This window comes from Streptopelia decaocto (assembly GCF_964273445.1).
Source record: "Streptopelia decaocto genome assembly, chromosome: 10".
In the NCBI taxonomy this organism is placed as follows: Eukaryota; Metazoa; Chordata; class Aves; order Columbiformes; family Columbidae; genus Streptopelia; species Streptopelia decaocto.
In genome coordinates, this window is record NC_138665.1 from 14,461,384 (window position 1) to 14,488,327 (window position 26,944).

General features: G+C 47.3%; 1 protein-coding gene across 1 annotated transcript in view; it reads right to left on the reverse strand.

The window, feature by feature from the left end:
* GPC3 (glypican 3) overlaps window positions 1-26,944 on the reverse strand; it is a 151,144-nt gene that overhangs the window by 27,254 nt on the left and 96,946 nt on the right. The window contains exons 6-7 of the mRNA XM_082061736.1: window positions 18,853-18,973; window positions 502-655 (exon numbers count right to left, since the gene is read on the reverse strand). Coding sequence (XP_081917862.1) covers window positions 502-655; window positions 18,853-18,973 — 275 coding nt within the window. The remainder of the gene's footprint in view (window positions 1-501; window positions 656-18,852; window positions 18,974-26,944) is intronic.

Below are 26,944 nucleotides of genomic sequence, written 5' to 3' on the forward strand. Positions count from 1 at the left end.
GAGTACCTAAATCACTTCTGAAGAATAAGCCTGAGTTATTTGTAAAAAATTACCATGAGTCTCTCAACTCTTTGTCAGAAATAGCTGTAACTTGCTGCAGTCACACGATCTTTACTGCCTTCCTGATGTCCTCCAGAAAGCTGACAGGCTCATCTCTAAGCTCATGAACATGGGCAGCAGTGGGAAGGAGGGAAGAGGGTGACTCTGGGACCTACAACAGGTTTGCAACCTGCCTTGAACCTTCTCCCATAAGGTTGCCCTGAACACACCCGTGTAAATGTGACCAGGGAAAGCAGTTGCATTTCTTCTCCAGCTGCTGTCTCAGCCGGCGCTGAGGCCAACCTGATGATGCTGAGCATGAGCAGCGTCTGAGCCACAGAGAGCATCGGTGGTGCCTGCAGTGAGCAGACCTGAGCAGACCCCAGAGAGCAGCTCCCTGTACCAGCACCAAGACCTACAACCCCCAAAGGGGCATTGCCACGGGACCACCATCCCCATCACCTGCTAAGAACCGGAGCTGGTTCCTCACTCGCAGATCTCCATTCCCAGAGCCTTCACCGCATTCATCTTCATCATCGCAGTCCCCACTCTCCTCCTCCTCCTCTGGGGTTTTGCCTGGAGCTTTTCGGCGGGGCAGAGCCATCCCTTTGAGTAGCTGAAAGACACGAGGTGCCACAGTCATTCAACAGCTTCCCTCCACCCACCCCACCTCTTCATCCCATGCTTGCAGGGGGATTGGGTGACAAGAAGGGGACAGGGCTCGGTGGAGCCAGGATGGTGGGACAGGACCCCTGCACGCTCTTCATGCCAAAGCAGCGACAAGCTCAGGTTCATTCACGGACAAAGCTCCTCAGTGAGCATCACATGAGCTGGAGCACATCTACCAGCCCTGCGAGAACCCAATACCACCCACGCTCAGGAGTCGGCTATAAAACACGTGTCCAGAGTTAGACCAGACAGGGCAAAAACCAGTAGCAAGAGGAAACTCTGTCCAGGGATTCTCACAGCTTACACGAACTATATCCCATCTGAGAAATAACATGTGTGAAAGGAAACAGCAGATCTCTCGGGTCCGCAGGGTTCCTCACAAAAATAACCTAACCTAAAAATCTCATTCCTCACTCTTGAAGCGCAGGGGACGCTAGTCAAAGTTTTTGGGATAGCCAAGCGATGCAGTGACAGGATCTTTTAAAGGATGTTTTAAAGATGAGTCCTAAATAACAGTGACAGGTTGCACATTCCTGAGATGGCGATTTGAACCCCTCCACCAAGCACAAGGTCAGGACAGCTTTCCAAACACGGGTGGGAGCTCCCAACCCTGCCCCTTCACAGTGCACAGAGGAATTAGACACATTTTAAGCTATTGGCTTCCTCTTCCTGCTGACTTTTCTGATTTTCTTGTTGCTGAAAGCAGCCAGCTATTTCATCATAAACCCAGATCCACTTTGAAAAGGAGTGAGTCAGCCAGTTAATATATGCTGAAAATTTCTATCACTATCACTCTGCTGTTAAAAGTCTTCTTGAATTTAATCTTGGCCCTAAAAAAAAAATAATGAAAAGGATAAGTAACAGAGATGATATTGCAAAATGGGAGCTTTCCACATACTTCAGGGGTTTAGTTACTTCTGTCTATTGCAGCAATATGCGTGCCTTTCAAGGCATTTTTTAATATCTGGAATCTAGGTTATATTTTTAAACTATTAAGCTAGCCTTAGAAAACAGTTTCTAAAATATTTAGCCGCTGAAGTTTATACAGCCTTGGAGGAATGCTTCCAGCATCTGGTTCCCTCTGTCCACGGCAATGTCCACATACCTTAGTGTTTATATTAGAGGAGCATAACGTAATCAAAACCAAATGGCTCAACATGAGACCCCTTCGGGTTCCCCTGGCTGCATCAAACAACGCAGCAAACCTCTCCTTGGCACGTGCAAAGGTCCATCTGAGTGACAGCCCTGATGAGTCCTGCATCCACGGCAGGGAGCAAAATGCAGCTCCTCTCCCTGCAGCTCAGGGGATGCTTGTCTGTGGTCTTCAGTAGGCTTTGGCTCAGACTATTTCAGTTCACTTTTCAGGAATTGTATTTGATTTAGACATTTACAGGCCTTTCCCAGAATACAGCGTAACCAAAAAAACCAACAACAAGTAAACAAACAAACAAAGGCAAATGCAGTGCTTGGGGTAGCACAGGGCAGACCTCGCACAGGAACCGACCATGCCAACTGCTCAAGTATTTACACCATCACGTACTGGATTCCTCTCCTCTAAATGAAGTCCACCACTAACAGCAGCCCCCAGCACAGAGTGTGTCAGCTCGAGGTATAATGAGGGTTTCCCACACACAGCAGCTAATTACAACACGCACCGGTTTGGACCCATTGCTCCAGTGCACCCAAGCCCACCATGGTGGAAGGGGACCGCGACTGCTCAGCGGCAGATGCTCAGTCCTCAGCAGGATGCTCTCGGGATGCTCACCCCTCTGCATCCAAGGCACAGCTCAGAGGCACAACTTTCATTACTTACTCGAAAAAGCAGAGGAACTTTCCGGCAGAGAGAATTAAGCTTTGGGATATTTTCAGATTTAATAAGCTCAGTAGGGGGCGGGAGAAAATCAGGATTTTTCAGTTGTGTGTTTTCAAACATTAAAATTACTGAGCATTTCTTGTGTTACTACATTTTTCTTGGCACGCCATAAATTAGCAGCTTAATTTTTACACCTTTGTAGCCACGATAAAGCAGGAAATTTCTGAAAAATGCCACATGGGCCCTGACTTTGGATTGAGTGCATGTGACATCCCTGTGCCACGCTGCTCCTTCCTTTTCCAGGACAAAAGCTCCATCCCCAGCCACACGCTCCCCAGCTGCTGATAAACACAGGGAGGTTCAATCAGTCAAATTTTGCAGCTGGGTCTGTTAGAAATGAAGCCCGTCACACAAAACCTACTGGCACCATTAGCAGAAGACCTGGCATGGGGTGGAAATACCACCCTACTCTGTTAGTGCCTCCAGACCCAGGAACATTGTTGGATGCCTTGGCTTCAGTCGGAGCAGCAGCCACAATCCTGCTCATTGACAATTACACAGCCTCCCTGATGGCCTGCATGCCTTGTGAAATTATATTTGGTGGACTGAACATAGATTCCCCATCCTTAAATAGCAAGTGGAGCTGACTGTACCCTGACATTACAGTTTATTCATGTCCTGTGGTTTAAAACCTATGGTAAGAGGCAGGAAAATACAGTCCGGTGATCACTGAAGTAGTAAGTAACAGTGACATAGCTTTAACTTAAACACGATTCATCCAGCTGTAACAGTTTACAGACATATCTACTCTTCTGTGCTAAACCATAATGGCAAAAATACACTATCATGTACCCAGTGTAAACTAGAGTACTAATTGCGGGAGTCACTGCGCACACACATGTCTCTAAGGTGTCTGCAGGGCATTCATATCCCACCTACACAACCACCATGGCAAGAAACTCCCTTTGCTCCTGACTACAAGGTCCACCACCTCAAATGTGCATCAGCTTTCTTTTCAATCTCATCCCTTTTGAAGTCGTGGCACCCCGGACAGGGAGGGCAGGGACTGCTGTGGTACCCACACCTACACATCAGCCGCCAGAGCATCAGCACGAGGGACACCAGGCAGTCCCGGCTGGTCTCCATATATATCTTTATTACTTGGCTTGTCCTGTGGTCTCCCTACAGCTTAAAAAACAAGCCAGCTGGGAATGGTGTGCTGAGCCTTTCTGCAATGAAAGCTCCCCAGGGCATCTCAGCATGATTTACACAATTATTCATAACCGTACAGTGACCAGACAAAAACAGATGCAGCATCGTGGGGTAATGACTCAGCTGGATTTGGACAGGCCACCGTATGTTGAAATCTTTATAACTCCTCATTCTTTACAACCACTTTACTCGGAGCTCACCATCCCACCAGCCCACTGAGCCACCTGGTCTTGTTTTTCCAATTTTAACTTAAACAGTGAGAGCTGCAACATACTTTTTATCATTAATCTCCCATCTCTGAAAAGAAATCAGCATTATGTTTCTTGGACTAGAGTTTAATAGCTGTTTTCTCCTTTTGGAAACTATGCTTGGGATATTGCAAATATCAATTTGAGTAATACCCAAAATTGTGCCCACAAATTCAGATAAAATATCAGCAGTGAGCTACAAGCACTGTACTCCTTTAGGGCAGAAATCAGCCCTTTCAACATACTTCAAAAATATGTAAAGAGAACAGTCAAACAGATTATTACAGGGAATAGAAGACTTTTAAAAAAATATTTAATTCCTTCATGAGTTTAGGGGAGAAGTCTGATTGATATTTGTAATCTTTTGGTGGACAGAGCTGTCATTTAATTTAGCTTGCATGACTGAAAGAATTTAATAAAAGTGTTCCATAGAGTTTTGCAGAAATTCTTCACATGTTTTTAGTAAGCCTCTGGAATACGATCAAACCTAAAAAGCTGGAGAGGACGGAGACTGAACTTGCAGCTAAAATAATATTCAGAATTGTAATATGTGCTTAATAATCAAGTATTCACATACAGCAGAAAAAGTGCTTTAGTGCAGAAACTCCCCCGGATCCCCAGCCGCGTGCCCAAGTGCTGCTTTGCTGCATCATGAGAGGGACCCTGGGAACCGAACCCGGCAGTGAAAACCAGCCCCTGGCTCTGCTAAAAACCTCTCAAAACTCAGCCAAACCCACCAACTCAGGCCTGTCTGCAAAACTTTGAGGTGCCTTTCTTCAGGAGCCTCGGTGAGGAAGAGTCTTGGAGGAGCGAAGGTGTTATTTCCCCTTCCATCACGCAAGCCACTCACTCCAGCCACGTGCTTTGGGGTGCCCGACACAGACGCCGCGGCACATCCCACACAACTCCCAAGATTCCCAACCGGTCACATTTTTTCTATTTTAAATTCCAGCCTGCTAAAAATATTGGTTTTGGGGGTGGAAAAACTAGATCTTATGGCCAATCCTGACCTTGAAAACTGCAATAATACGTAATTTATGGATGGCTTTTAAATCAGGGCAGCATCATGGGAAACGTGCAGATTTTCACACGATACTGTTCCCTGTTAACAGCTCATTACAATGTACAGAAGTATATTCCCATTATGAAATACAGCTGGGGTTGTTTTGCTTACGAACGTCATTATCTGATCACAAGCAAGAATTGAGGAAAGGAACCCATTTTAAAAGGCTGAAGTTGTGGACTTTCTAAAAACTCATGTGTTTTGAATTTTGTGGCCTGATCACACACAAGCATGCAACAGGAGAATCGATTCTCTCCACTTCCTCTGCTTATTAGCCCTGGAAATAGCATGGAAAAAATTATCTTTTATTAGCAAATACTTTCTTTATTATTTAACCAGCCCTCATCATGAGAGGTTCCCAGCTCCATTCACTCCATCCTTTCTGTGGACGGGGGCCTTGGTGGCGCAGGAGCGTGCACAAGCAGAAACTCACCAGCATCATTTTCACTCGGCTCTTTCCAAGCTCTAGAGAGCTTTCTCTCTCTTGGGCGGCAACAAAATGCAACACATATTACAGAGAAACTCAGTGTTCCCTGGCACCGAGCACCAAATGCCATTGAAAAATAAGGATATTTAAAACTTTTAAAATATCTGTAAATCCAGGATTTGTATTTCTGTCTTGCAAGAGCAAGCACATGTGTGCGCAGGCAGGCATCACTACTCTTCCGACCACAGCATTAGCCCATGGACAGAAGAACCCATTTTGGCAGGAAGACACCCAAAATTGTGGTTTTCTTATGGTCCTTCCAGTTGGATGCACCTTGGCAGAGCAGATGTGGCAGAGAAGAAACCTGTTCCTAATTGTATTTCTATTTCAAGCTCAGCAGAACAAGAAGCAATCGCTAATCAAATGTTAATAAAGTGGAAGCAGGCTTTGGAGCTGGAAAAGTAATTTTCCTTGCTTGGAAAAATGACGAGTTGGTCACGTCAGCTGTTTTATCAGCTGCTCTAAACCCAAATTCTGCACTTCCCTGTGCTGCTTGCTTCAAGATGTCTCAGGTTTTGTACTGATGAAGCCAGACTCGGCAGACCAAGCCCCAGGCAGTGCCTGCTGCCCGCTCTGGGCAGGGTGGGCAAGGGAGGGCCCTAGGATGCCCTCCCCATCCTCCATACCATCCTGGGGCAATGGGTTCCAAAAGGGGTGAACTTCAGCTCTGAGATTATATTGTGGCTCTTCAGCCATAAAAATTAATTTGTCTTTACTTCTAGTACTCAAAATAGCATCTCCTGGAAGAGGAAAAATCCCTACCATGCATTACCCGGGGTCTACGGGCACAGCAGGACCCCCTTTGCTGCCTTCACAGGCTCCAGAGGAGATGTTCTCAGCTGCCAGTAAGTCAGTTTTTCTGGTCACTCTCCTGATAGATTGAAGAAGTTGGTGACAGCAATGAATTATTTGCCAAAGGGTGGCCCTACTTTATGGATCATCAGCTTAATTCTAGACTAGCCATCAAAACTGACAGTATCCCTATGGGTAAAGGAAGACAGATGAAGACCCCTAAGTGCTGGCAGTAATTAAAATGAGTCCGCACTGGACATTAAATCTCTTCAGGCAGCAGAAGGGGCTGCCAAGCCGTTATGAATAGCTCTGGGTCGGTGACGGCAGGCTGATGCCAGGACAGGATGCTCTCCCGGACACGGAGGTTAAGCCCTGGCTGGCACGGCAGCAGGCAGAGGGACCGGCTCCTGCCCGCTGTCCCCCAGGCAGGGGAGGTGTCACTTCCCCGACCCGAACAAATGCTCATTCATCACAGGACACATGTGAAAAAGAGATTACTCAAGGCTTTACGATCAGCTCATTCACCTTATATCCAGTTCCTTCCACCCCACAGCTATTTATGGCTTGTTTTTGTGTGGCGGTAGGAAGGAACACGACGATGTGGGTGCCAAGCAGGGCTGCAGCGTCCAGCCCAGCCTGCTGGGGAGCTCAGCAGTCCCCGTCTGCTTCTGGCTCATCCCCCGAGCCCGCATCAGTGTCGACACTGCAGAAATGCTACTTTTCCCTCTGTGAGCTACTACAGCTCCTTCTCCTCCTATGCATTTCTGAGACCAAAATATCACCAGTCCTTCAGCACCCCCTCCTACACACCACCATCCTCCTCCATCAAACACAGACATGCCTCACATTCCAAAACCCAATTATTATACCAATCATTGAACACGTAGTTGGACCAGGCAGTAGACAACTTCAGCAACTTGCTAGAGGCTGTCTGGACCTTTTCCTACCAGTATCAGACAGACTTCTATGAGCTACCACTTCTCTAGAAGTGATGTAGGAATGCACCTAGGTACTGCAAACACCCCCTTCCAGCTCTTCTTCACTTTGCCTGGGCTGACCCGCAACATTTCCTCAGTGTCAGTCTCTGCCATAGGGCCCATAACTGCTCCAGATTTGACGCTGCTCACGCCAGAGCACCTCCTGAAGACACTTTGTTTGGTGCACAACCCAGGAAACCATTTGTGCTTACACCTGTACCTTGATAAAGGGGAGCAGAACACCACAGTAATCCCGTGGGTGGACCTTTATACCTGCATCAGGGAAAGAGCTGGTGTATCAAGACCACTTGAACTTCTATACCGCCTGGAAGAATGAAACAAGGAAAGTAAGTCACCAAGAAAGCTGTTCCACCAGGCAGATAACCACCCATACCTGTCAAGGGCAGAAAAGGCATTGCAAAGATGCTCCCTTCTTTGCTACCTGCAAGGGCTTTCTGCCTAAATCCGTTCCCACACTGGTTCTTCACTGGCATCGTATCCCTGTTCTTTCTCCCCACAAAGTTTCTGTCTCCTATAAGCAGTCCCAGCTGCCTTCCCCTCTCCTTTACACCCACTTTGCATCACTAGACAGGAGAACCTGGACCAATTTCTCCACCTGCCAAGCAGCCACCCCTCAGGGGGTTGGCAACTGTGAGAAGGAGGGGTGTGGGAGCCTACATGGGCTGGGACTCATCACCGCTATTATCCATATTTTCCATATTTTGTTTAGTTACATTGGAGCAGAACCCCACTCTGCCGTCCAAACACCACTCAGGAAGGCCCAAAGTGCACATCACCAGAAGATAAAACATGAGAGAACAAGCAAAGTAGGGGCACAAGAAACAAGAAGACAACAGAGGAGGAGATGGAGCAATCAGCCACCTCATCGCCATCACGTCCTTCAGGCACCTGGGTGGAGATGGCCTGGAAGGAAGGTGCCCTAGATGCAAGAGCACCTAGGAGGACCGGCAGATATCATCTGCTAAAAAACTCCCACATTTCCACAGAGGGGGACCAGTGTGTCCAAGGCGGGGCACGCAGCAGCAAGTGGGTCCCCGCTGTCCCCTCGCTGTCCCCTGGCCAGCTCAGCCCAGCGAGAGGGAGGTTTCCCGATTTCCTCTTGGCTCAGGCTCTGGCACATGTGGCCACTCACCGGCTGTGAGCAACGTCTGCTGGGGCTGCCTGTGAGACAAACATCTCGTCCTTGGCACCAGGTAAGAAACAGAGAGCTGAAAGCTGTGCCGGAAGGATTTTTTTTTACCTCCTCCTCCTTCTGCCACATAAATGAGAAGCAAATCTATCTCTGTCCCAGCCACTTCTCTTTCTCTCTTAAAGCTCCCAGCAGAGAGGGACTTCTCAAATCATGTATTTCTGTGCACGATGTTGTCTTAGACAGAGGTTTCTGCCAGAACAGCAGCCCATCTCCCCCTGGCCGCACCCTGCCCTCCCAGGGGCTGCTCCTTCTAGCTTAACTTTTGCATTCACTTCACCCCAAGGCACTGGAAGCCCCAAAAGCAACAAGTAGCAGCTCTGCTGAATGTCCCCAGATCCACAGAGCTTTCACAGGGCACTAAACAACTGCCTCATAAGCCAGTTACCTCCTGTTAGAAAACTTCAGTGCAGGGCTAATTAACAAAACATTGATTTCCACAGAGACTTAAATCAGGAAGGAGGAGGGAGATGCCATGGCAAACATCCCCTAGACCTGTTAGCTGGGGAGGAGCGAGCAGCCGATTGACCCTCCCTGGGGACACGCTGGCCACCACACCAGGGCAGGTTGTGCCTAGCTGAGCCCTGGACATGCTCAAGAGCTGGGGAGGTTTGGTGGCCTCCAGCCTCCCATGGCCACCTCTGCCACCCACCAGCCACCGCTCTGTCCTGCATGGAGAGCAGAGCGGGGGGTCCGCAGGTGGGATGGAGCTGGTGCTGCTGGGGAAGGCGGCCTGCTGGATCAGGGAGCCGAGCCTCAGCCTGCTGCCACAAGTATTTATGCACTTCACATTAAACAGGCTTTCAGCTGAGACAAACCAGACCAGAAGTAATCCCAGGAATGGGGTCTCTCCAGCCTCCGTGGTCCCTAATTAATGGCTGATGGCTGGGCAGGCTCCTGGGCAAGGTCACAGCTTTCCTCTGTATTCAGAGCATGGCTGCTGCTTGCTAAAACACGAAGAGAAGAAAAATTAACTTCATGGACACAACTTTTCTAGTGTCAATAGTGGCACCTGCCTCCTAGCACAGGTCTACAAACAGGTTGAGGAAACATCCAGGCTCCAGCACAGGCACTGCTGATACACTGGGGTGCAACTCATCACCGATACCGAATGCATCCAACAGAAACAGACCCCGCAAGGCTCCGGCCTCCAGAGCTGCAGGCAAGAGGAGCCCTACCCGGGGTGGTTCTCCCACACAGATGCACAGGCAGCAGCTGAGCAGCTGAAGCAACTCAGCATTTAAATTATGTTCAAAGTTGGTGACTTTATACCCTCCCCCAGCAAGACCCAACACTCGCAGAGGAAGCCCTAAAATACACCTACATGAGTCTCTCCTTCAGCATTTAGGAGCCTATGTGCTACACAAAAAGGTCAGTAAACTCCTTCCTCACCGGTAGGCAGCAGGCATGTGAGAGGTCCTGCCAAAAATAAAAAGTAACTTCCTGCCCACCATGACAAATCTTGAGGGCTCAGACAGCCATCCTCAGCCAGCTGCCTCAGCTCCCCCCCGACCACACTTCTCAGAACAGCATCCTCTTACATGTGTTCTCAGAAAGGCCAGCCAAGCACATTTTCTTTTTTTAAATACCATTCCCTTGCAATACAGTCGAGCGAGGCCATAGGCATTAAATATCGTTGCAACCTAAACTTCCCCGTTTGCTCTCAGGGTTTTAGGTGCTGCACAGGCCATCTCTCAGAGCGCGTGCTCCAACAGCAAGAGCGCTGAAATACAACCTGGCCTTGCAGTTAGTTACGTGTCAAAACCCAGCTAAGAAGTTTAACAAGCAACAGCGTTAACTGGGAGTCCTCCTGAGCTCTGAGGTTATTTACACCTGCCCCAACACAGACAGGTCAAAGCTGACTGGGGACAGGGTTTGCCAGCATAGAGACCTGCCTAATTACAAACATCTGCTTCATCAGCAGGTATAACAAAAGGAGAAAGATTACAAATTATTCATTACCTAAAATGCACAAAACCTCTTGCTCTTTCTGACAGCGGCACAGCTTGGATGAAAACCACAGCGGCCTGTGGAGGTGGGACAGAGCATCAGGAGAGGTCCCAGGAGCCACTTCAGCTTCTTACCAAGCCAAGACAGTGCTTTAAAAAACAGACATTTCGAACCCCAAGCAGAATTGCTGGGCGGGTGTAGGTCTGATGCCTCTTCTGCTTCAGACCAGGAAAGCTCTGGTGACATTTATTACAAGAACGAAGCTGTTGAGACCAGCAGATGGACTGCTTCAGCCGGTTAACACCTTTCTGCGCACAGTAGCAAGACACCTTACACTGCCCTTTCTATCAGACGAATACCAAATCAGTGAGTGTTTTCAGTTCCTTTGATACAAGATACACAGAAACCCACAGCAGGCTGAGCAGGAAGGATGTGGAAGGACTCCTCCACTACCCATGCCTTCTGGTGTTGTGGACCAGATACACATTAACACCTCTGGGAGAAAAAACATGCCCTGTGTGCCTTGTTCCCACTGCGGACAGAGTGGTTTGGTGAAGAAGCAGAACTGCACTGGGGAAATCCCCAGCTCCGACCTTCCCAGTGCCCGGAGCAGCTAGGGATGGAGCGGGAACCGCACAGGCATCCCAGCTCACAGCAATGCCACCTGTGCACCGTGATGGCACAACACGAGCAGAGCCGGGGGTGCAGAGCGGACTGACCCCCCCTGACCAGCCTCTACTCTACCTCTACAGCCCTGCTTTTCCCTCCTTCCCCTGAGAACATCGCTATTAAGCAGCTACACACCACCAAACTAGAATCAAAAGTAACGTTATTGTTAAGAAGCCTTTTTCTCGGGAACAAAAGCAATCAGATTTGTTCCGCAGCCAAGAAGACCAGAGGTTACCTTCTAGGCCTGCTCTGGATGATGAAGATTAGCTCCCTGAATCCCAGTCTCCCATCTCACTCTGGACCACACTTTAAATATCTGGACATTAAGGAAAATTTTGGAGAAAAATATAAATGAGAAACATACCAATCACTCCACTAATGCCAGAGACGGCTGCCTGCTTTGTTACTGCGACCATCGGGGAGGACACCTACTCAGACATCTACTGATTAAATAACCAGCTTGAGCCACAGCACAAACAAGGCAACACTCCATACAATTAACAGGCCCAGAATAACTGTAATTAACTGTTAATTTGGTATCAACAGCTCCACTTACACCATGTTTTGCTGCACAAGGATTTCTTCCAGGTTTGTTTCCTCCACAACAGGACAAACTCCAGAGCTGGTACAGGATATCTGGTGTTTGTTTTAAAGCTCTGCTGTGCATCAGCTGCATGTTTTGGACACAAAAGCAAATGAATTCCCTTTAAAGGTATTTTTTTTCCAGCTGGTTTCCACAGCATTGTTTGGAGGCTGGTCCCTGCAGGACACGCCTGAGGCACCTGCCTCCCAACTGGAGCTGAAGCCATTGGGGCAAAGTTGAATCCTTTCTTGTGCGTAAGATCACGGCAACCAGGGAATTTCAGGGAAGGAGAGTGATAAAATGCTATTTATGTTACCCAAAGGTTAGAAAGCCTAACAATAAACTAGTGTGGAAACCAGCCAAAACTGCCACCCATCCAAGCTCAGCCACAGCTTCCCCATCTTGCTGAGAACAGGGAAAGCTTTGCTGGTCTTATAGTCTCAATTAAGTTAAACATCTATTCAAATATGAGATAACTGGTGAAACACCATGGCTGAATAAAGGGACCCTCAGAAAGGTAAGTGGGATTAGCAAAAAGGAAGCACAAGTGAGACATTCCTTTTTCATACCAATAAAGGAGACACATGGCTTTGTGCAGGAACCTACCTTTACCAGTCCTCTTCCACATGTTCCTGAAATTGCCAGGGGAAGGACAAAGCAGGAAAAACAAGGAAATACTGAATCTCGTTTCAAAAAGAGACAGTTTTGCAGACCCATTATTTACCAAAAAAGAGACACATTAGGATGGACCAAAGGACTTGTGTGCTCTGAGGAACATCTTACAATCAATTATTTTCTCCAAAAACTGGCTGATATGAGAACTTGGATTACTGATGGGCATTTTGACACTACCTTCAACAAAAACAACTGGTCGGTAAGATCCAGCACTCTTAGCTGGGTTTACACAGCACGCAGGAGATGCTCAGTCCCTCAGCACAACTCCAAGTTTCGGTGTCCCTGAACAGTACCAGAAATGTGTCTATTTATCACCCCTTCCTTACTGAAAATGGGAAATACCTCACATTCCACAGCAAACGTAACTGCATGAGCAGTAAAAGCATGGGGCTTAACAGTGCACCCCTTACTTTCCTCTCTGTCATGCAAGACCAGAGGTAAAACAGGCAAGAAACTTCAGGCAAACACAGCCCAGATTACGTGTCTGTTTAAAAACACACATGCAAACACACCAAGTCAAATTAATCTCAGGCTGTTAAAGAAAACCCATTTAGGGTGACCTACAGGTACAGTGTTCCCACAACAAACCAGATAAAGCCCGGACGTTTGCCGATAGGGTCCCGATGGGCAATCGCTGGCATGGGCAAACACCGACTCTTACTAAGATGGGAAGGAGGGGAAGAAAGGGTTTGGGTTTAAAAAGCAACCCGACAGTCAGATAAGTTCAAATTTAATTATGGTCTCGTTACAGAGGGTCACACTTCCCCTGATTTAACTGGCCTGGCAAAATCCTGTAATTGCCACTTGCATACGGAGTCAGGGAGCATTTATCCAGCATGTTAATGAGAGCTGAGGAACAGCTCAAAAGGATGATGGAGTTAGGCTTTAAATACCAGGCCTAGACTTGGTGGAGCTATAGATTATTTTGTGTAGTAGAAGAGGAATTAGCTGATCCATTCCAAAATGCATTTATCATGAAAATAAAAATCTTCTTTCATTTTATTTAATAGCCTTAGTAAGAAATAATTGCAATGTCTGGTTGCTTTCAACAACATGTGGTTTTAATATTTTAATTGTTACAAACTGTTTAATAATGTTGAACAAAAGACATGTCCAAGTAATTATTGTGTTTATTAACATTTCTTTTGAGGACCTGATAAATTATATTACACATATACAGCACTTCAGACATTGTAGTGTTAACTTATTAAATTGAAAAGTGGAAAATTAGCCAAAAGCAACTTGTTTTGGTGCAACTTAAATATTGTACTTTCAACTGATAGGCGTTGTGTATCACATTATTTAACAATCTGGCAGTTTGTGCATTTTTCTAATTATTATGCTGCTTCATCTAGCCGAGGAATTAAAATACAGTGGGAATAATAAGCCTCACAAAGCCTGGCAGGCCACAGAGAGATGCAATTCCACCAAACCCAGCAAAGTCACGGATTTTTCTGAAGGGGAAATATATTCCTCAAAATTCCCCAGCTCCCCAGGGTCTCCCATAATAAACTCAGTCATTTTCCCTGCTTGGAGTCATTGGGGACAGGGCGTGGTGAGGGGCCCCTGGGGCCCCCCATCTCCCCCGGGAGCACCCGCAGCTGCCTCGTGCATGGTGAGCAATCATGGCACTGTCCCCATGGCCCACTTGCAGGGTCCCCGTGTGCCCCAAGTGGCATCAGGGTCCAACCCTTAGCCATCCCAAGCATCATCCCCCGCCAGGGTGGGTTAAACCCCCTTCGCTAGTCCCTGATGCTCTGCCATACTCCGTATTTTCAGCAAAGGGGTTGAGAGAGACTCAGGCCCAAGGGCATCGTGCTGTTCCCAGGCCCATTTTGTTTATATTTGATTCAATCAAGTTGTGGCCTTTTGGCCTCTTTCCAAATTAACTTCTGGGTGACCTCTGCCGTGCCCTCTCCCAGCAGCCAGGCCGCAGGGAAACAGCCCATTAAACCTACAAACAAATATAGGACATATTGGTTGATCAACCCAGCTTCAAACACGGGAATTTAAATGCTGGGACATGCTCTTTTTTCGCGCACTTCAAGTCAATTTTGTCTTCGGTCATTCGCACCTCTGGCCCTCCTTTTTTTCCCTCCCCCTTGCTCCAGCTCTGTGTTTTACTGACTTGTAAGGCTTCTAAATATTGTTCTCATCCTCCTGTAAACCCCATGAAGAGCAACACAAGGCCCTCTCACATGGGGCTCACTGTAGGACCTGGGTCTTTACACCAAGCACGAGAAGAAAGATGGTGAGATCCTGCTTGGAGAAACAGCTGTGATACTCGAAGAAATTGTGTGTTCCCCTTATTTCCAAGGAAATAAATCAAAGCGAGTTTCTCAGGGTCTGTAGAAGCATATTGCCTGGATTTCGATCCCCAAAGGGTTGTTTCTTTTTTTTCAAGAGCTTACATGGTAGTTAGATTTCTGGCTAGAGAATATGCAATATGATAAAAACACAGTCCCTATACGGGGCAATAAATTACAGACTGTTTGATGTGGAAACCAAAGAACTGTCAAACTCCAGTATATCTGAACTATTCTAAATGAGCCCTTAACTTCAGTGTCTGGAAATGTACAATATGTTTCCAGGCCTCTCAATCCTGTAAAGACACATCTCCCCCAGTTAAGTTTCCTTTTATGGGTTTTATTCTTCATTTTTGGGTGGTTTTTTTCACCCCTTTTCTTCTAAAATTGTGCTCTTCCTCCTAGAGATGGTCCTATGATAAACATCAGGATTTATCTAAGCATAAAAAGGGATCGGAACTGGGCATGAGCTTAAACAGGTGAGTAATTGCAATTGCAATGGTGTCACAGCCCTGTAGGCACTGCAGAGAGCACACAAGTCAGCTGGGGACAGACAGGGACAGGAGGAAGGACTAAAAGTGGCACATCGGCCAATCCAGTACCCACAGTCTCCATCCCTGCTGCATCCTCGTGTCGGCATCACTCAGGTCAACTCTCTGGAGCCTTTCTTGGAAGAAGGTTCAACAGGAGGTCACCAGTGTGGCACAGTGCCCAGGACATGGGACATCATGGCTCCCACCACCGTGCATATCTGTTAAAACTTGAATCTCATCCCCATCTGTCAGCCATCCAATCATCCCCATAGGGGAAGGAAAACTGAGTGACCAGAGAAATAGCTCACCTTGCACACCCCTTTTTGCCTAGGGATGCTATCATGTCACAAAAAAACTGAGCAAGACCTCATGCTGACACAGAATAACCTTTTAATTTCAATCTAGTTTCACATGTGGGATGAGTGAAAACCCTTCTAGCTAGAAACAGACCCCATCCACTCTGGGAAATAAAAGTTAGGAACCAGTTCCAACTCATTTTCCTGAAGGTGACCCTTGGCCTCCCAGCTGAGATAACAATGCTAATATTTATGGATGGGCTGCTCATGCCTCTGGGCACACAGCAAAAATAACTCAAATCAAGACTTGGAAGACATCTAACAGAACTGAAAAAAAAAAAGAAATCATTACTTTCAATATGGCAATAATAAACCATCTCGCCCACCAATGTACAAAAAATAGCACCTCCCACAATCAGATGTTCAGGTGAAATAAAAATGGTCCAGGGTCTTGATGTGATGAGTCGGCACCACCAAGGGGGACTCACGTGGAAAGGACAGACTTGACACAGCAACTAGTCAGGCAGTGAGCTTTATTCATTTAGTTGTTTTAGCTTGATAAAAGGTGCTTGAACCAAACTAATACAATCTGGCAAACTTTTAGTTCCCCTTCTCTCTGGGTTAGGTTTTCTATACTCCTTTCAGTCCCTGTGGATTTTGTTCTAATGCATAAAAAACATTCTCATTTCAAGCTGCAGAAGTTCAATGAGAATTTCTCATTTATATGTGCATTTTCCCAGATTCAGTTTGAGAAGACACGAACTAATGAGTGAGCACAATTTCCGCACACAACACATTTGCCAAACCCAAGCAAGCTCAAAAATGTGGCGTATTGCTGAAAGGGCACACATTTTTCAGCAGCATGAGCAGCTTGGAATAAATTGAAGCCAAGTCGTCAGCAAATTACAGACATTAAGCAAAAAATCTACTAGTAGAAGCTGTGGAACTCTACAAAAATTGCACCAACTAGCATGGCTGCTGACTCTACCCATATCCCTGAAATCTAAGCTGCATCTTCAACACAACAAACAGGGAGGAATTCATCATATGGTACTAGATTCACAGTTTACTGGTAGAATCCAGTTTACAGCTATGAAAACTACAAACACTTGAAAAGATGCTCTTTTCTCCAAAAGATTCTGGAGACTTGAAAACCTTTAAAAGCCACTGTTGGCTTCAGCTTGGTGGATACAGAGATTTTCACCCCTCCCCAGCTCAGGAGTCTCCACCGCTTCCCAGATCTGAAGCCAACACCTGAAAAACACAACTGCAATTCATCCAGAGCCGCTCCTTCCACATTTCCTACTCTTCAGTATTCAAGATGCCTTCCAGATGTGGAGGAGAGCGCAAAACTTCAGTAGGCCAAGAAAAGAAGTGTGATGGTGAGCTCTGACACCTCAAATCCCAAATTTAAGTCTCCACAGTTACTTTCCCGGTATATAAGCCACTTAGCAGAGACTATAGACCTCTGCAGGAACACCTAGGTTCATAACTAATTTTCACAAATCACTTCCCATTTTCTCCTGATTTTATCCTCTATTCCCTTCTTTCTCAAACACAACTTTACAAGAGGGTTTGATTATTTTTTTTTCAGACTCTTATGCTGTTTAAATCAAAACAACTCACCTGCTGCCCATAACACCTTCCAATCCCATCCTGCACGCCAAGGAGGGGAAGCACTGTAAGAGATCATGACCCAGCTGACCATATTCACCCCTTATCACTATTTTTCTCAGAGCAGCAGCTGACAAAGACCCTCTGCTGCTGCAAACAGCTGAGTTCAGCCTGGCAACGTTTACCCAGGGTCTGTCATTCCACGGATCTCTGTTCCTCAGCAGCCTGGTCTGTTCAGCAAAGACCTAACTTGACCCAATCTGGCAGCCAGCATTTCACAACCACTTTATGTCAGCAGTTTCAAGTACACTAATAACCATGTTTTGTTCGGTGCGACTTTCTCACTGTGAACGGCAAAATATCATTATCACCTGCAGGTTGAAGCCTGCCCTCTACCCCATTTAATAGGGAGCTGATTATGCTTTTTTTTTTTTCCCCCTCCTTTTAGTAATTATGGGTTGTTGGCAGATGGCTCAGCGAGGCACATAGGAAGGCAGCGCGGGCTGTGCTGCCACTGCCCACGTTGGCTCCTGCATGTTGGGGTGCTCCCAGGGACCCCAAATCCCTCGCTGCATCCCGGTCCCAGATAGCAGCTAATGAGGCATGCCTGCATCGGAGGGCGCAGGGTTCAAACCGGGAACGGCTATGAAAACAGTCCCTGTCAGCCTCAGAAGCAGGAAAGCAGAGGTTAGCAGAAAAGTCGCAAAGCCAGCAACTCCAGACAGAGCAGCCCTCGCAGCCCACCCAGCCGGGAAGCAAAGCTGGGCTTAACCCCGGGGAACACGCCACTGCCCAAAGCCTCGTGCCAGAGTGATGCTGAACAATGTCCCCACAAGTAAGAGCTCTCTCAGAAGGGACTGGATAACTCAGCCATATTAACAAACGGCATCACCGCCCGAGTGTTTGCCCTGTGAGGTCCCAATGCTGGAAAGTACAAAGGTCCAAGCTATCAGCCTCCTGAAAAACATCCCCTCTATGAGTTACTCAGTCACAGAGAGGAGGGCAGAGTCCAGAGCCAGAGCCCAGCCTGGGAAGCTCGAGGCAGTGCTGCAGAAGAGCTCTGGGACATGAACAAGCTGAATGCTGTACAGAGGTGCCATCTAATCTGTTGGGAGCGGTGGGGCTTGTTCACAAACCTAATCTGGCCTGGCATGATGGGTAGAGACAAGATACTGCTTGTCCCAGCAGTGATGCCAGGTCTGAGACCGTGGGAAGGACACTCCCTCCCCAGCAGAAAGGGTCTCACCCAGCTCTGCCACTTCCCCATTCAATGGTAACTTGCCACAGCAGAGACTGGCAGTGGATGCCCAGGGAGATACAGCAAAGAAACAAGTGACGCTTCTTTTCCAGCCATGGGCAATGCCAAAGGGGACTCATCTGACAAGAGGGGACGCCAGGCTGTACAAGCACCTCATGCTCGGTGGCAAGCACAGCAGCCCCATCTTTCCTGTCCTCCCTTGTTGGGGGGCTGGATGCTCAGCAGAATTGTACCACAGGGACACACCCACGCACCCGCAGGCCAACAGGCACGAACCACGACCCGCCACACGTGCCCTGCGAGGTTGGTGCTGCACGGGGCTGAGGCGGCACCGGCTCCACACGCAGCTGCTGCAGACGGAGCTGCCCCGGGTTGTCTGGCTGAGCCCAGAGAAAGTGCAGACTGATTTGGAAACCGCCCACTCTGGAGCCATCCGCGCTGGCACGTCTGCAACCAACCTGGTTGATGTGTTTCAGCTTGTCAATAATCTGGCTGATCACTGGCTCAGGACCTTTTATCTTCAGCTCGTGGTTGCCAGGCTGAGCTTTTGCTCCGTTCCTTGTCATTTGAGGACTGTACCTGTGAGAATGAGAACAGAGGAGACCACAATGTGATGGGCTAATATGGAGATCTTTAAAGTTCAGTACAAACCAAAGAAATTCCAAGATAAGCACCAGCCCCTTCCAAAACAGAGAGAGCAAAACAGTTAACAACGACAAAGAAAAGGCAGAAGATTCCCATCAATATTTCTGCTCTGCCTTTGCAAAGCAGCAAGATGATGTACTTGTATCACTTGAGGACAATGAAGTCCTTTCCAGTCCATTAGTAACCAAGGAAGATGTTAAACAGTATACAACAGGGATAAATATTTTCACATACCTTGCACCCAAGAGTCCTAAAAAAAGCTGTCTCAGAAATTCTGGCTTGCTCATGTTTGTTTAAAATAAATCTTGGCAGACCACAGAGACTCCAGTACAAGAGCAGTAGTGTTGTGCCCACAGCCCAAAAAAATGAGTGGGATGACCCAGTTAACTGCAAGCTGATTAGCATAACATCAACCCCCTTGCAAAATAATTACTGTCACTGATGTGTGATTTCAATAATGAAGAATTAAAGCATCGGAATATAATTAATGCTGTCAACATTGCTAATGGAAAATAGGTGTTGTCAAACAATCCTGATTTTAGTCTTTGATGAGATCCAGCCTTAGGGATCAAAGTAACTGCTTAGACAGAGCATACCCTGACTTTGGTATGGTGCTGGGCTCTGCACATGCAATATCTCAATTTACACAGCTAACATGCAAGTCAGTAAAGCACCTGTAAAGCAGATAAAGAGCTGGCAGATGCAGCTCTCCACAGGGACCCTCCCTGAGCTGCCAGGCCAGCTCTGCACAGGAGTGCGGCCAAGCTTGCACTCAGCTTTTTCACCAGGGATTAGGAAATAAATATAAAACCACCGCTGCAAAATTTGTGCAATGGCAAAGTTTATCAGAGCGATAAACATGAGGAGGGACAGAGGGATGACCACATGCCTGCCTTTGGAGGAACGCATTTCTACCCTCAGTACCTGGGTAACAGCTCATGATGCTCAGGATGTGAGATAAATGCATCTGCACCAACCACAAACGGCTTCAGGACCAGAACAAGCGGCCGCCACCACTGACTGCGGGTGGCCACAGCAGTGGCACAGAGCACACTGGTGCCTTCTCGAGCTGTGGGTTGTCGGTATCCATCACAGGCCCGGTGATGGGCCACTGTACAAGCACAAAGCAAATCCTCATCTCCAAGAGCTGACGGCTCAAGCATGCACTGCCAAACCCCAGCACAGTCTACGAGATCACAGAGATAACACTGAGCATCAGTCTGCTTTACTCAACGTCTGTTTTTCTGGTGCTATGGGTAAACACCATGAATATTCCTTTCTGTGATCCATCTCCTACACATCACGTCCTTATCCAACTCCCAGCACCAGCCCTGGTGACTGCCTCCCCATCTGCCAGCTCCCCTGCCCACTAATCCTTCACCACTGTGTTGCTGGGTGAGTTTGGGTGTTGACAAAGTGTATTTCACAGAGGCTTTGGGGAAGAAGTGGAACTTCAGCAGGAATTAAAAGGAAGGGAGGGAGACGGGAGGGATGGTGCTGCTGGCTAAGGGAGGATGTTCTGCTGGGGGAGAAAGCAAGAAGCACCAGGACAATCAGCCACAACAGCTGTTGGGGCACTCAGAGGATTTTGGGGACACACAGGGGGTTGGCTTTACTTAAACTTTAAATGAGGAATGAGACTGACTCAGATGCAAGGATACAAAGTTAACTTCAGATTTATACTGGTGCAGCAGGAATCCACCCCCAGCCTCAAATATTCACATCATTTACAATACAGCACTGAGGCTAATTTCCACTCCAAGGCTTTTTCAGAGCAGAAGATAGATGTACAGGAGCATTCTGCATCCCCAGCCAGGTCCACAGCACTGGGCACCCCCCATTCACATCTAGGCTGGTAGCTGACCACCCCACAAGATGTTTCACTGAAAGAGATGACAGCCAAAGCAGAATGGGAGAAAGGAGGCATTTGTGTCTCTAACAGAGGAGCACACGCCTGTGGATATTCCTGTTTCTAGACATAAACATCTTGTCCAGGTACAGAAGAAGCATCGCTGCAAAGCAGAAACATCAGGTTGGGTCTCCCAAGCCCCACTAGCTCCTCCACACTGGGGCAGCACAGTCAGTCCACCCCACAGCGCTTCACCTGCGGCGCGGTGCTGCTCAGCCGTACCGTACCGACCCCAACAGCTCTGCTCTCCACCCAGGCACCCCTCCCCATGCTGGGGCCTCCAGCTAGGGCTCAACATTTTGCACAAAACACACTTTTAAAAATTCATTTATTTTTAATAGTTGCATTGTCCTGGGAAGTATAAACCACTGCCATACTCAAGATGTAATAGCTCCCAGCTCAGAAAAGAATGTACACGTGCGGAGGCTTGCTGTCGGCTGAGAGCTAAGTGACCGGTAGAAGCGGGGCCAGAGAGTGCCAGGCTTGGATCCCAGCCCGTAGCAGCCCATGCTCAGGAGAAGGTCGTGGCTTCCCAGAGCAGGCGGCCGGTAGGACCGCAAGCTCCGAGCACCATCTCGTGGGAAGATGCTGCTGCCGCAAGCACAGACTTGCCCAGCTCTGTGAACACTCTTGGCCTTAACTTTGTGCAGGGGAGTAAGGCATCAGGAACTGTGAACCATTAAACCTGCTGCTGATTTGTCACACAGTCACTTAATGCCACCATGTCAACCTGACAAACACATCTGGCGACCGAACATAAACATCCAAAGGACACATGACTTTTTATATGCCAAAGAAATTACCATTTTTGGTGTCACTATAAATTTAATTTAAAACACTGATGGAACTTTAAAGTACATTGCTGAAAAGTCTCCTGTGGTTTAAGAGATTTAACTAGCAGAATAAATCTCCCCCAGGTTTTAGTAAAAGCAGAACCAAAGCCCTTTTTGGTGCATACCTAAATTAATACAATCTCTCCCCTAAACAGTTTTATGCATAGAAACTCAATAGCTTGGGTTTGAGTGGGCGACACTCCTGAAATCCCCGTGGCTATGAGAGGAATTCTTCAGCCTACACAATGTCGTACAGGAGGAAGGCTCACAGCTACGGCAAGTCACCGTAACTATGTGTTCGAAGACTGAAATTGTTCTCAAGAAGGCTCTGCTGGGGTGGCCAGGACCTCAGATCACCCTCCCTGGAGGAACAAGTCTACCAGAGAAGGAAGCAAACCCGAGAGCGTTTGCAGAGGGATCTCTCCCTATAACAGTGATCCTGGGAAAGCAGAGTGTCACTGCCTGGTGCTTCCCATCTGGCCAGTTACAAGGGTACATAATAAGCCCCAAATGAGCCATTTGCAGAATTACACAAGTCATTTGAAGCAGCATGGCAGTGAGATCTGCAAGCTACACATCCTGCAGCATGAATCACAAAGAAGCAGAGACACGGGAACACGCTACAGCCAAAGAGCCAGAGACAAGCTCCCGCACAGCTGAAGTGCTTCAGGATATGCCCCTGCATGGCCAAGCTGAGACCTCCTGGTGCCCTTGGGGACAAGGGGGACACCAGCTCCCCCTCAGCTGTGCCCCTCTCTGCCCCTGGCACACATTCAGGCATGTGGGATGCAGCCAAACAAAGGGTTAAAGACTCTGAAATGTAGCTTCAGTGAGAGACCGACATTCCTGAAATGCCAGAAAAGCTGGAAAAAGCAGCTGGCACCCCTCCCTGCAGCCTGGGCCAGGCAGTCAGACCTTAATATGGTAGAGAGATGCGCCTTTGCAGACCCCAACAAGCTGGAGGACACAGGGTCTCCGAGCGGTGCCCATGCAGGCTCCCCTGTGTCCCACCGAGCTGCTGCAGGGCCGGTGGGCTTGCAGGTCTCATTACAAAACAAAGGCAAAGCATCACCTTCCTCCCACGTTCTGCAGCCGCAAAGGAGAAATCGCAGAGCCATCTTGGGCTGCTTTCAACATAGGCCAATAAAAGAGTGCCTTCTGCAGGACACTTGTGCCACTCCATACAACCCATCACATACCTCTGCCATGGTGATACTGGCATGGAACAGCAAATATGCACAGTGGTTAAAGTCCACCCCATGGTTCCAGAGGCTCCCTGTGCCAAGGGGGTATCAGTGTCGCAACATGAGCACGGTCTGGCTTCCACTTCATAAGCGAAGCCCAAAATACTTTCCTCTTTGACGTGTCTTGACGTCAGTCAGTAGCATCTCCTTGCCTGGGCTCCCTGGGTATGGGCTCTTGCTGGGAACATGGTATTTTCCAAAGACAAATGTCACATTGTAAATTGTGCTGATAAGCAGCCCTCACTAAAAACAACTTTAAAGACAATCACCTGGTGAAAACACTAATGATCTGAGGTCTTCTGTGGGGACAGCACAGCTAATGACCCTTCCTGCTCCTTCTCATCCACCAGCCATAAATGACAGAGCATGCAGTCAAATTAAGGGATTTTCCCCTCCTTTCCACTCCACCATCCACAAATGTCTTCTGTGAATGTTTGGTCTTTGCAGTCCAAATGCAGCTCTTTCCAGGCTTGCATTTCAGAGCAAGGACGGCAAGATGACAAATGCGATTTAAATAAACGGCAATGAATGTAAAATGTGTGTTCATCCTACTTGGCCACACTAGGCTTAGAGATGAGTTATTGCAATGCCTGATGTGTGATTTAGAGAAAGTGATCCTGTAAGTCAAACATAAAGAATTACACCTTTTAGAAAAAAAGGAAAGCAAGTTTGTCATTCAAATAACAATTAATTTCTGCCTGCTTTCCAGTCACAAAGTATTTATTCAAAGGCAGCTCCACAATTCAAACAGCACAGTATCCCCACAGTATCTTCCTCTACTATCTCTGTTCACTGAATCACATTTGCTTGAGGGAGTTGATGAGGGACGAATATAACACAGTCTGATACAAGACAGGACTACAACACAAGAGAAGAGGTTTCACTGCACAGGATTTAATAACCGAGCTGGAGAGAGTGGCATTTCCAGCACGCTGTTCTGCATTTCAATAGGTGACTTACCGCAGGCCATATGGGCTGGTAACACCGAGTCCTCACCACACAGGAGGCAAAAAGATATGAAAAAGGAGAGACAGAAAAGTTTCTCCCCACAGCCCTGGCAGAGACCTAAGCCTTATCTCCAGGTGGTTTTTATGGGTCAGTAAAGGTGGGTGCAGTGGTGATGCCAACATTTTACTCTTTCTGGCCTTGCCGCCTTTTAGTTTAGTGGGACAAACTTAGTGTCACATCAGCAATGCGAGCGGTAGGAGCCAAAAGGCTGGAAGAGCTGCTTCCAACCCACTCATCATGCCCTGTAGACAAGACATAACTCCTGGATGAGTCCATAAGCCTCCAAGACGTGCAATAACTTCTTTCCCTGATAGTTTCCTCTCTGAAGAGACTGTCCAGAGATACCTGGTCAACCATACCAATTACCCCAGCCCAGACACAGGCTGGGTGTGGGTTGCAGGCCAGACAAGCACAGGTCCACTGACCTTTCCTGTTCCATAGGGGTTGCATGGTCCCACCATTCGGGGACCATATGCAGACACCTGTTATATGGGGGTGCGAGTGGCAGGAGAGAGGTGGGGGGGATGTGGCTCTCAGGTGTCTTCCTGGCTTGCAAAATGCACTCAGTTGCTTGATTGCATTGAGTGCCTAAAGTCATTGCAGAGCTCAAAATGCCACAGTCAATTTACATCGCCAGCAGCTCTGAGCAAGCTTTTTCAAGAGCAACCAGGAGAATACACCACTCTCAGTGGGGAGCTCTCATTTAAATAAAAAGGAGTCATTTTCTGCCAGATTTCCAAATATCATCACCTTGCAGCCTGGTCTCGCTACTCTGGGAGCCATCTGAGAAACTGCTACATCAGCTCCTGGCCTCTTCCCAGCCACCCTACGCAACACGGTACGGCCAGGAAGCGTCCTGCAGATGTTAGTTTGGTTATAAACACGAAGTCTCAGGTAATCCTGGTTCTGGGAGATGGGATTTTAAGAAGGAACAGCAAAAACTGATATTGATGGCAAACCAATGGGAGTTTGTAGCATGAAAGGACAAGCTGAAGTCTCCCTCCATTCTTCCTTCAGCTCAGTAAAGTTCAAGACAAATATATGATGGAAAAATTGGCTAAACCCAAGACCAAGCAGCTGGCTTAATAGAGGAAGATTCATGATCTTCATTTCTGAAATACTCTGGAAACAATTATGGCCAGTCAAAACCCCACTGAATTTGCCTACTATACTTTCATTATGGCTTACATTTGCTACAAAGCTGTGTTTCATGTGCTTGAAAAGTTATACAGCCTCCCTCTTTGGGGACTCCATTGTATCAGATATTTTGCAGCACTGCCAGAAATAACCAAACCCTTCATGAACTAAAGGGTTATTGCTGGCATGGAATTTCCTTTGTTCCAATTACAGAATCTCGTTTTTCTCTCTTGCTTCCAATTGTGCTTTCATTGTTTATGGTTTGCATGATTAAAACAAACCACAGTACATTGGCAACAGCAGGGAAATCTGAGACTTCTATCTTGAAGAAAAGAATCTGGCAAGGTGCTAAAAATATATTAATTTGGAATTGGTATAAAGAGAATAAGAGTTATGTGGGTGATTTAGATTAATGTAAAAGTTTGTCTTGAGAAATCTGGAAATTGCAGTATCTAACAGTAATACTTAACGTGCTTACAAGTTTTGCAGCAGGCAAATGCTGTCATTCTATTCAGAACAGCTTGAAAGGAATATATTCATGTAAGCAGATTATTAAACTCTGAGAATCTAGATTTTAATAGGCTTTTAGTATTAAATGCTGCAAAACCCTGATACTATGTATAAGGCTCAAATCACCTTTGAGATTCAGGTGCCTAACTCCCATATAAACTGAGATGAGTTCGATATCTCAACACCCACTTGACTTAAGCTGAAGTCTTTAAATGAGCCAGTTATCCAGTCAGGACTTCAGTGATAAGAATCACCCTTTGGTTTTTCTCTACATTGGATGGAGATAAGAATAAGAGAGGCTGGACATCATCTTTTCGCCACCCAACACCACCAGTGTGAGGGCAGGTCAGAGGATGGGGCATGAAGACAAACAGAGGCAAGGAAAGGCATGACGGCAACCTTCGCTTGGGAAGGTTCAAGCTGCTGCACACCCACCCTGTCTACATGTCCAGCCCTCTGCTATCTCAGGGAAGTGCCTGTCAATTAATTGAGCCCAGGAAAGCTGCAAAGAGGTGTGCAGGGATGCACAGAGACAGGGGGGAGATCCAGCAGGTCCGGTCCCCAGCTACCATGAACAGCCACACGCTGTGACCCTCCATAAGATCTTTGCAAGCTGTGGAATGTGCCGCATGTGGCTTTTGCTGTGAATCTCTGTGGTGTCCCATAAAAGCACGATATCTTTTTGCACACTTTGAAAAGTGTGAAAAGCAGTAATGTGTTGCTTTTTATTTCTAATTCCCACTTTGGCTGATGTTCTTCACACGGCAACAGCACAGCACAAGACACAGGCAGTACTCTGTGTGACCAGAAAAATCAACCTTCCCTGTATAGTTGGCACTGTTTGCAAGCCATTATTTCAAGGCAGCGTGTCCTAAACCCACATAAGGGGTGGCGATCAAACTCCTAACCCACAGATCAAACCTCAGGAAGGAGGATGAATTCTTGCCATTAGATGGTCCAACCTGGAGAAGTAAATGAGACGGACAAAGGGCCACCAAGTAAGACTCAGTTAAAGAAAATGAAGGATGAAACATATGAAAAATGCTAGAATACACAAAGCAGGATGAGTGATGCTGATTCATCAGCACTTAATTAACACTCAAGTACTGCTTTAAGGATGTGAGATGTAAATAGCCACAGGCTCTAGGAACACAGGCAGGCCCATAAGGGTGTTCAGGCCAGGCTCACTGATATGTAGCAATGCCCAAGCAGCTTTATCCATCATCTGCAGAACCAGACATGGAAACATGTGGAAACACAGCAT